The sequence below is a fragment of the Glandiceps talaboti genome, chromosome 7 (genome assembly GCF_964340395.1).
Source record: "Glandiceps talaboti chromosome 7, keGlaTala1.1, whole genome shotgun sequence".
In the NCBI taxonomy this organism is placed as follows: Eukaryota; Metazoa; Hemichordata; class Enteropneusta; family Spengelidae; genus Glandiceps; species Glandiceps talaboti.
Genome location: NC_135555.1, coordinates 16,164,379 through 16,176,245, shown reverse-complemented (window position 1 = coordinate 16,176,245; position 11,867 = coordinate 16,164,379). Strand labels below are relative to the sequence as shown.

The 11,867-nt window shown below is 35.2% G+C and overlaps 2 protein-coding genes and 1 non-coding gene across 3 annotated transcripts in view; 1 reads left to right on the top strand and 2 right to left on the bottom strand.

Annotated features, from left to right (window-relative positions):
* LOC144437743 (uncharacterized) overlaps positions 1-1,064 on the top strand; it is a 5,658-nt gene extending 4,594 nt beyond the window's left edge. Inside the window, exon 6 of the mRNA XM_078126754.1 lies at positions 43-1,064. Coding sequence (XP_077982880.1) covers positions 43-127 — 85 coding nt within the window. The 3' untranslated portion in view covers positions 128-1,064. The remainder of the gene's footprint in view (positions 1-42) is intronic.
* Positions 785-868, bottom strand: Trnal-cag (transfer RNA leucine (anticodon CAG)). Its single transcript has one exon. It is a non-coding gene; the product is annotated as a tRNA-Leu (tRNA).
* A 3,144-nt stretch (positions 1,065-4,208) lies between the features above and the next one.
* LOC144438016 (sodium-dependent noradrenaline transporter-like) overlaps positions 4,209-11,867 on the bottom strand; it is a 31,337-nt gene continuing 23,678 nt past the window's right edge. The window contains exons 7-15 of the mRNA XM_078127049.1: positions 11,233-11,367; positions 10,476-10,579; positions 9,700-9,824; positions 8,807-8,919; positions 7,733-7,964; positions 7,193-7,293; positions 5,407-5,574; positions 4,817-4,891; positions 4,209-4,349 (exon numbers count right to left, since the gene is read on the bottom strand). Of these exons, the coding sequence (XP_077983175.1) occupies positions 4,326-4,349; positions 4,817-4,891; positions 5,407-5,574; positions 7,193-7,293; positions 7,733-7,964; positions 8,807-8,919; positions 9,700-9,824; positions 10,476-10,579; positions 11,233-11,367 (1,077 nt within the window). The 3' untranslated portion in view covers positions 4,209-4,325. The remainder of the gene's footprint in view (positions 4,350-4,816; positions 4,892-5,406; positions 5,575-7,192; positions 7,294-7,732; positions 7,965-8,806; positions 8,920-9,699; positions 9,825-10,475; positions 10,580-11,232; positions 11,368-11,867) is intronic.

Below are 11,867 nucleotides of genomic sequence, written 5' to 3'. Positions count from 1 at the left end.
GATCCTTTTTGCTTAAATGGAAATCTATTTTTCCATTCATAGATGCTGTAAGGGTTGTCACCAATACAGAGCTACCAAAGATATGAGTGGATGTAATCGGAAGAAACCCCGTAAAGATTGTTGGTAGATAGGCAATAAGTTGGTACAAGAAGTTGTATATAATATATATACATAGAGAAAGCTCTAATCTAGATCAGAGAGGTTATTTACCATGCATGACGCCGATACTTTATCCGTCGTTTATAAAAAGTACCCTGAGTACTGTCAATTGAATCCACGACAAAACACTGAAATAAGAAGTTGCCATATAGCTATATAAACTAAGGGACGATCGTACAACGTCGCACACGCTCAACAGACGAACATCGTTCGTTTAGGTCAAAACCCCTACCCCCTAAACAAATGATCACAAGTGTGACACTACAAACGTTTATATAGGATGCAAGCTATGATGAAAAATGCAGCGGTCACACAACTACGATCTATGTAATGTAAAAACATGATTGTAAACATACTACCAGAAACCCAACACCATATCTCAACATCTCAGTAGTAAATACAAAAGCTTTTATCATTGAAGGAGTGAATTTTCCGTCGAAATTTGGTTAGAAGTGCGAAAATGAAGTTCCGCAATCGCATTGACGCCAGACCCCCCCCCCTCCCTCCATCCCTAAACGAACGAAGTTTGCTTACTGAGCTTGTGTGACATTGTACGATCGTCCCTAAGTCCTCAAATATAATATATAATTCTCAAGGAATCATCCCCGAAAACCTCTAAAAAGATTGTCAGAAGTGGGATTCGAACCCACGCCTACAAGAGTAGACTGCGACCTGAACGCAGCGCCTTAGACCACTCGGCCATCCTGACGACTTGAAATATTCTCTTCACCATTTCACCAAGTTCGAGGAATAATTTATTATTTTCTTTAGGTTTGTCTTCATTCCATTCTTTTCCTGCTTTACAACAGTACTAGCAATAACATATATTGGTCTTTATTAGATACTGCTGTATAATTATTTTAAATCACAAAATTAATACAACTCGATAATAAAGTATATGATGAAAGGGATCTGGAGGCCGTTGAATGATTTTTGAGTTCAAATCAGAATAATTTTAATGAACTTCTACACACACACACACACATACATACATACATACATACATACATACATACATACATACATACATACATACAGACAGACAGACAGACAGACAGACAGACAGACAGACAGACATACATACATACATACATACATACATACATACATACATACATACATACATACAATGTACATACATACATACATACATACATACATACATACACATACATACATACATACATACATACATACATACATACATACATACATACAGCCTGTACATACATACATACATACATACATACATACATACATACATACATACATACATACATACATACATACATACATACATACATACATACATACATACATATTAATATAGTCATCCTTTTGAAAAATTACACGAAATTGTTTTGATTTAGAATTTTATTTCATATATATATCAAGAGTATAATTATTGTATATTCAACCACATCTACAGAAGATGCTACTTTTAAAAAAAATGCAGAGTTCAGGATGATCAACTAATATTCATTATATACAATGGTTGTGATCTTAACAAAGTTTACTCCAACCATCCTCTAAAACTTCCTATACCCCACATCAATACCGTCATTTGATGGTGACTGTTCCCATAGCAGTGACATCAATAAAAGAAGGTATTTAAAAAAATTGTATTATAGTTTGTTTCGGAAAGTTGAAAAAACAGCCATTTCGTTGGCTATATGTTTGTTGCTCAATGTTACAGAAATATGCATGTGCGTATGTGTGATTTGAACATACCACTTTGTGTCGCATAGCGCGATACCAGAGGTAGGTTGTTGGGAGTGCCTTTGCTGTGTCAGGTGTCGAAATATCCGCAACGTACGTATGCAACACAATGTCATGCCACATATAAGTGTCTTGCTATGATTTTTCATATCTAAGATGATGGCGTTTGAAGCCACTGACTACAACATATACTTATATGTATTGCTAGAATCATTGTATTGTAAAAATGACAACTGCGCGCCCATACATGTGTAAACTTTCGGGGTCGACAGATGCAGTATTATTGGAGGGGGGGGGGGGGGTCTCACATAGTAAGGCTATGCATAAATGTACCGCGGCTTTGACCCTAGTCTCTATTTCGACCCATGTAAACTATTTACGCTTGATTTTATAAGTATTACGTCGATATTGGATGTTGCTTTCAAGTCAAAAAGCCTATTTCATTTTTTTCGGAGACTTTTTGGACAACGTTGTTTCAAATTTAGCATTTTCCGATACTTTCAACTCCTATTTCCTGGCTGAGTGTACAAATTTGAACTGGATGAAATACTAGTACTAGTACTTTTGTAGAGTTTGTGCTTTTAATATCTGAATCCGTCGGGTACACCTGTACCTGTTACCAAGCCAAGTACCCCCCCCCCCTCCGAGCCAAACTGACTTCATGAAATACAATCTTACCATATCAGAATTTTCCTTAGACATTTTTCTATCATGTATGCACCAAATACAAGAAAGCTCGAACACGGAAACTCTACAAGTTCAACTGATGCCAGTCCTGAACTTGACATTCCTTGTATTAAAACTATTTAAAAAAACACCCATGGGTATTTGAAAGCGGCTCACCGTTTCAGATGAAAAAGAGACCAGTGAACTGCGCCCTCTATTGGTGTGCGTTTATGTGATTTGTCTGTGGACATCCTCTGGGTATTTTGTCTGTCACCACATGGTATTGCGTAAACATTGTATTTTCTAAAAGCTGTGAGTTTAATTTATAAGCATCACTTTCATCGAAGTCATCTTTCAGCATTCGGAGTTTAGTCTCCGTGGGAGAGTGGATGGTTGACATGGCAAGCATTCTCAGTGAGAATAGATCACTTAGCTAATCGACAATCGAACCCCATACGGAGGCTACGTTTACTGCACAGGCATAACCTACTGTTCGACACGTTCTACATGTATGATAAAATATACAATAACATATGACTGGTTTGTTTAACTACACAACAACAGTCAATGCCCACCCCATTAACCAAATAATCAAAATTTTCCAACATTATGATAGATGTAATCTAAATATCTAAAAAAAAAGAAAAAAAGAAAAAAAAAGATATTATATACAAATTTAAAATTGGTACAATTCATATGTGATTGTCTCTTTATGCTGCATAACAACATTATATGAACTTTGAACTTTATATAAAACTGTACCAGCAGTTAAAAGAGAAAACACGTGCTCTGAACTTGGATAACACGTAGTGCGAACATCTGTTAGTCTGTATGTTCCACCATCATCAAGGCATGTTTACTCAATCGTATGCATGAAGTTTGGTCATATTTATGATAATATCTTTTTATAAAGTCACCAGGTCGATTATTCTATAATAAGTTAGACCAGCTTGAAGAGGTAGTTTTATAAATGTCTACAAATGGAGTTATTCTGACTTCCGGTATTAAGATGTCCAATCCTGATACGTACAACGAATACTTTGCTATCAGCAATACGTGATATTCCGGTTATCATAAAAACGACAGATTGACAGTTTAGCCACTAGGAGTGCACTTCAGCGGCATCACAGGATGATAGGTTAGGGCCATGATAATTGGGTACACTATCTGCCTTTTGAAAAAAAAACCCACTCATTTCAATGTGCTTCCTAGCAAACATTCTGCTAACTTCCTTTCAGGTCAAGTAACTTTAAGAAACTCAAGTTGCTTGAGCCACATTTTGTTGACTGCATCATGTACTGCCATGTTTCCTAATGTTGGGGCGCCCTCTCGTGACATTCCTTTGTTCATTAAGCGGAATATGAGGGCGTACGACAGTGCTGAGTACGTTCGAGCTTGGTCAGGAATAAAAAGGAACGTTAACATCAATATCCCAATTTCTCGTTTCTCATTGCCAGATAAATGTTGAACAGTTACATGAATAAGTAATATAATAACAAGACTATAAAATTAAAACTACGATGCCTTGCAGAATAAAGTTAATTCTCACTCAGGATTCCGATACGAAAGTATTTCTTCGTTGGAATATTTGTCACTCAGTTTTGCGACGTTATTTCCTTCAACGAACACATGAAGTTCCGATTTTAATGAAAGCATTATGAATTTCGAGTCACTTTCTTGTACATCCGTTAAAGTGAATCCTCCAAAAGGCGAATGGCAAGTACTGTACCCGTTGTGAAGAGATCTCGGTAACTTACAACAATAAGTTGTATAGATTCAATTTAAACAGATAACCAGTGTTTCTTCTGTGGAATGAAAAAGAAAGAAAATCGTTTTAACAAGTTACCAAAACTTCGTTACAGTTTTAGAAAGGATCACGATAGAAAATTATCAGTTCTGATAGTCGAATATTTCATATTGACAATTGGAGTAAAGAGTTCATTTGCAAAGTTAAACATGAATTATGTATTTTGAAAAGACGAGGGATTATCTATAATGGAACAACCTAATGTTGTCACGTATCGGGTTGCAATTACTTCTGTGCTTTACTTACATAGTATTACGTACGTACGTACATACATACATGCATACATACATACATACATACATACATACATACATACATACATACATACACACATACACACATACATACATACATACATACATACATACATACATACATACATACATACATACATACATACATACATAGGCCCCACTCCACCCTCACCCCACACACGTGGATATTCAAATTTCGATGCATACTTACTGTAAACTGTCTAACTTTCCATGTTTGTTTCACAGTTTCTCGATCCTTTTTATGGGCAAGGGCCAGTGCTATTCTCTGAAGAGAAAGCAAAACAAAATACATGTCAGAATTTATCAGATATTAACCCCACCAAAGCTATACTACATGTATATATGATACACACTGTACAACAGTTCATAAGTCCTCTCCCTTAGCTAACTAATCTTGATACAGCCTGCATGGTCTATATCGGTCATGACAACGCGTAAACCAAGTTGAACACGTTCGAACACAAAATATGAAATGTATACATTGGTCGTTCTAAGTCACGACAACTCCATGTGTATACGTATCCTATGATGGGATACTACCTTTTTGGTATAGTAGTGAAATCAAGGTAGATTCCCCCGTAGATTTCGTCATAATGTGTGAAAAATGAGTGTTGAAAATTTGGTAAAGTTGATATCTGATATGTTAATTGAATCAGACGAAACGTCTCTAGCTGTTCTGCATGATGTATCTTTCTAGTATGGAACAAAGATAGGACTATTGTTGGGGTGATTTTCTTCCTGATTAGTACATCATTAGCGATTGAAATAATGTGTACTTACCTGTTTAAGTGTGCCCTTCTCTGTTGCAATTTTGACGAGAGCCACGAATGGTATAAGTAACATGGAGGAAAGTGCGATTGTCCATCCCAGCACGTTGGCCCATATTGGATACACGTAATCATCAAACTTCAATGGGTCATACAAGACAATACTCACTGTTACAATAAACTATTCGGTAAAACAACAAAATAATAAGTACATTAAAGCCACAACTGGAACATTTTTTGAAAATGTTTTGTTAGGTTAAATAAATTACTCGTAATATTGTACACCGTGAACAACATTGTGAGTGAGTAAACACATTTTTTTGTAGCTGTATACACGATAAATCAAATCAAATTGATTTTGGGTCCGCACCCAGCGCCCTCAACGTTGATCACGTCACCAGTACACTACCTACAGGTAATATATTGGCCACAAATCAACGCATACAATGTCTTTTTGTAAGTAATTGACAATTGTTAGGGAACATAATCTTGGTTATTTGATGAACCAAAAATGCCCCAGTTGCAGCTCATGCAGGTTTAAGATTGGAGGTATTTATATGCATGACGTCTGCAGGTGTTATGTGTTACTGGACCTGGATAAATTTAGACTTAGACACCAATGGTGCCGTAGGTAACCTTCGAAGTAGGCTGGGTGGTCAACTTGACAAGCGTTCCCGCCACACAATCTTCGATATTCAGTATCATCAATTTCACTATATTTGGTTACTCCTCATTTTTGCTTTAAGTTACTATATCACCTGTTGATATTCTAGGTTATTTAAGGTCATAATTCCTTACACGATCAACAAGACCAAGGTCACATCTGGGTAACTAGAAATAATCAACGTAATGTAGATATCATGTGACTTAAAATAGAACGCTCCTCGGATATAAACTTGTTAAACTCTTTCTGTTACTTTACTCGAGAAAACTGCAACAATTTCTCTGTTTAAATTAAGGAAAAAATCAGGGTCACCATACATTAAAAAAAAAATAGAAGTCAAAATGATATCACTTTAAGAATCCAATATGGTCACCGACGACTATTGTGTTAATTCTGGGATGGGGAGAGTGGTGGGGAGACATTGTAGATTTTCTTGAAACCAAGACTCTAAATCCGCGCAAATTTCTGTAATTATTTCAACAGATCCAAGAACAAGTTTTCATATGACGAAATTTGGACAGATTTTAAGAAATTTGATTGTAAATAAAGGAATTTGGTCCTGAGGCTGCAATCTGTAATAGCCCTTCTGCATCCTTTAAGTTATACCTTGATCAATATGATATAGGCCAATATAAGTGTCGTGCGACCTTTTCGACCAATCACCTTATATGGTAACCATGAAAAATACTGAAATTGACCATGCCGAATTCACAGGCTGAGTAGCAAGAACGCTCTCCTGGTCGGCCACCCACTGTATCCGCCTACTACGGACACTAAGTCGTTTAAGATAACCGACACGCATCTTCGATGACGAAGACATTAAGAAAGGAAAAGATAATCCATAACTTTTTCTGTACAGTGAAGCTATTTTTTCGCTGTTCCGATTTTGCTTTTCAATATTTTTATTTATAAATCATTATAAGGATTGCATGTGGTAAGACTTCTTCTGAAGCAAAGGGTAGCTACAGCAAAAAATGACACATTCAACAGTACATACATGACATTGTCATTGTAGGCATATATTTTCACATTACAAACCATATATAAACAGTTTAAAGTACAGACAATATATTCATAACTATATTCCAGTGTTTAGATTGTATTAAAACACAAAGAAATATAAAGCATTACTTACAGCAAGAAATAGAGGACTAACAAACTTCCACATTACTCGCCACCAGAGGCTTGGTTTAAATCCCAGCATTTGCTTTATGTCTTCTGAAAATCTGTCCACGCCTGAGAGAGAAAAGGAGGAGAAGCGGTCACTCGTACAAATTGTTACATGTTTCATATCAAGAATTTGAAAACACAGCGCCCTCGCTCTAATTGGGGGTATCATCATGTCATAGTACCATTTCTTAAGAGTTTTGACCCTTGGTATTCTGTAGAGGTGTAAATCAGGGCTGTTTTTCGTATTGTTCAGTCATCGAGGAAAGCAGCAGTGTGCTATGATTAACCAAGTAACCTATACTATGTATACCCCCAAGGTAGACACAGACAGGAAGTAGAACGCCACCATGGCAAATTTTGGAAACTAATGCAATTGCAATGTCATAGAATGCATGCATTGACATTAATATTATACTAGATTAAGTTGTGTTTTATGTAAGTATTTTTCTCTCAAGTATAAAATGTCATAAACCCAGCAACCTTTAATTTGTTGCATTTGACTCACCATAAAACCATGCCACCGCTATCGCTTCAAACAAAACTGCGAATAATAGTGATGTTCCTGCTGCGAAAGTGTCAAGCATGTGAAACACATATATTCCTCCATACGTTACGTTCGTTAAAGCTATGAGAAAGACAGACGACAATACAACAGCTACAAGAAGTTCCCGCCTTTTCTTGAATATGTGTGGGAATTCATCAGTAAGACCAGATATTACGGCTTCAAAACCACCCATCTATGGTTAAAGTAGAAAACATGGAGTCGTGTCAATTGAAATTTAATTAATTTAATTAATTAATTTATTTATTTATTTATTCGATCCAGTTTATTATTTCAAATACGTGCATTTGAAATCATGTCAATCAAAAGTAATTGATTCTGTAATTATATGATTCGATCCAATTTAATTGAATTTGTGTGGCGTATAGAATGAAACTCAACCCTTTTACAAGTACGTGTATTTGGAATCGTGTCAATCAAAAGTAATTAGTTCTGTAATTATCTATTTGTACAATTCGTAATGTAATTTTAATAAGTTTATGGAATATCGAACGAAACACAGCAATTGCATGTAATTCGTTTCAAATACATTGGAACCGTGTTAAACAACATTTGATTAATGTGTTCATTAACTAACAGTTTGTTTGATTCCATTTAATTGAATTTTGTAAACTATACAAAGGAATTTTTTGTGACAACCGGGTCTAAATCAATATGGCTGTTAACATTGCGTCATTGTTATTGTTGTTGTTGTTGTTATTGTTGTTGTTGTTGTTGCTGCTGCTGCTACTGCTGCTGCTGTTGTTGTTGTTATTGTTGTTGTTGTTGTTGTTGTTGTTGTTGTTGTTGTTGTTGCCTCCGCCGCCGCCGATCTATATGACATTTTCCCTTTTTTCATTTACCTTTCTACTGTTCAATACACGTGGAAAAGGCATTAATTGTGTATGCTGACATCGGGGATTTCCATAAAGGGTAAACGCTAAAAATATCATACTATCTTTAAAAACGTACAAATTGACAGCCATTTTATCATTGCGCAGGCAAAGAAAAAACAAAATATGTACACATTCAACTTACAGAGCTGTCGAGTCCAAGAGTTATCAACATAAGAAAGAAAATAATAGACCAAAACTGTGCTCCCGGCAAAGTTGCTAAGCCTTCTGGGTAAACTACGAACACCAAACCGGGACCTAGAAAACCAAACATACAGACCAATCAATTCTAAATTACCTATAATGAATACAGAATGGCTCTAACAAGAAACAGCTATATTTGTTGATTGTTTGTTATATTTTGAGAGAGAAAAAATACTTTGTCGTTTTGACTTGGTTCGATGATAAAGATGATAGCATACATACAACACGTCTGGTGATTTACTTGTGATCACACACCTGTAAATTACAAAATAAATTATGTGGACACGTACACTTGTAAAAGGCCACACTTATTATTTGGACGAACTGTATTGGTTAGTTTTGCTCTTGACGGTTGTTCTTCCGTCAACTGCCTACCAAAATTAAAATCTGTCTGCATGTAAATATTATTTTTGCTGGGCAAACTGTAAAATAATAATTTGGACAGAAAGAGTGGACATGTTACACGGTAAATTATCACATCATAAGCAACTTCCTTTTAGACTGATTTTGATTGATTGATTGATTGATTGATTGATTGATTGATTGATTGATTGATTGATTGATTGATTGATTGATTGATTTTTGATGGTTTTTTATCGGTTTGCCAATAGATAGAGTGAAATTTCGCGTGACTGCGAAATCTCGCGTAATTACGTAAAATCACTATACTCTTTGATTCTGATTAAAACTATCTTACGCAATCACGCGCGCTCTCGCAGTCACGCGAGATGTTCGTGTTAATATTGGTAAACCGATAAAAACATTAAAAATGAATAAATCAACCAGTCTACTGCCTGTAGATAATATAATGTGCAATAAGTATCGTTTGAGTACCTTCAGTGGCAACATCTTCGATGGGAACATCTTTTTTCTTCGCCATGTAGCCTAACACAGCAAATATGGCAAACCCAGAGAAGAAGCTGGTTACACAGTTAATTGAACTCGTTAATAGGGCATCTCTGTGAACACAAACAACACACAAAGATAACAGATTGATCAAGAAGAAACCAAATGAACTAATACAAGATAGTAAGGGAGTTCAAATCAAAGCACTTCTATATTTGCATTTTGGCTTGACACTGTAGGTGTGAGAATGATAATGAGAATGTCGAATTCTCACCACTGTTAGGATAGAATATTGCGCTTCTCGGGGCCAAGTATCCCTTAAAATCAAAAGTTCTTCATCTCTCCAAACTGTGCCATGTGAAAGCTACTTCCTGAGCCTTTTGAAATAAGAATTTTTGAAAATAATTTTTAGACAATTTTGGCCTCAACTTCAAATATTTTGACGGTGACCTTTTGAAAAGTAATAGAGAAGTAGCTGTAAAAGTTTAAAACTATACTCTCGAAGTACATAATAGTACATTAAACATACCCTGACAATACCAGAGTTTTCTATCTGCTCATTAATAGCTTTATCGAAGAGCAATAATATCTCCCTCCCCACGCCCCTAAAGAAAATAGGCACTGGGATGACAAAGAGGAATTTGTATCACAATTTGTTGCATAAATCCTCTTCACGTGTGATGGCGACAAGTGTCCAAACAACTGACTGTGGAGAAATGATAACGAAACAAAATTTTATATATAAAATAGGACGCATAACTTACTTGTAGATATTGTTGTTGAATTTATTATAACTAGCAAACGCGATATGTACACCAAATCCAGCACCAATTGAATAGAAGATTTGTGATGCAGCATCTATCCATACCTATAAATATATATAACAAGATAAATTAAATCACTTAGTGGTATCAATTGCGCTATGCGACCTTTGACCGCTACTAATGCAACCCTACTGACTGAGAGTCAGAGTACACCCAGCATAGTAATTCTTATAATCACAGCTGGTACCACTTTGATAATTTCAAGATGACCATATATATATATATATATATATATATATATATATATATATATATATATATATATATATATATATATATATATATATATATATATATATATATATATATATATATATATATATAGGTGAGTATCAAACTGCTAAGACAGTGCTCTATACCGCAGTGGCAGAGCGTAATAGTTTTGGTAGTACTGGAACTCTTTCTTGGATGTAACTCGGAGTTTCACGCATGTTGCGATCATCAGACACTCTGATGATCGCAACATGCGTGAAAATCCGAGTTACATCCAAGAAAGAGTTCCAGTACTACCAAAACTATATATATATATATATATATATATATATATATATATATATATATATATATATATATATATATATATATATATATATATATATATATATATATATATATATATATATATATATATATATATAATTATTAACAGTTAGAATTCGTCAATCGTGTGCGTAGCAAGCGGGCATGTTCTCCTTACCTCTGGCTTAAGCAACATTTTAAAGTCCGGTGTGAGGTAGTATTTAATTCCATCTAAAGAACCAGGTAATGTGGCTCCACGTATCAACAGAATGGTCACCACTATGTACGGCATAGTAGCCGTAACGTATACTACCTGTAAAGACACGTACATAAACTATCAAATCATTCAAATTCATGAATTTGGTTTTAATCTATAACAACATGAAATGCTCAATACAATAACAAGGCTTCTACGCTCAAAGACAAAGCCCCCGACACCAGTTTTCCATAAATTGCCATCTAAAATAAGCCCCTTAGTTAGATGACAGGCTAAGTCTATGACGTCATACACAACACTGTGTACTCATAACATGTAAATAATAATTGACCCAGCGCAAAGTGAACATGCTATTGGATGTGTTTCTAAACAGTATCTAAACAGAAATATTACATCTCACAGTCTGGTTGTAAAAATGAAACTTTTACCACTGTATACTATTTACAATAATGTTTCCAGCATATATAACAGCCTGTCTGAATTCTCTCAGAGATCGAACATACTGTAATTTGAAATGAATTGAATTGAATTGGTTCATTTTCACAAATGTACTGATAACCTCCATGCTTGACATACTTCCTTTACCCAAATCTAAG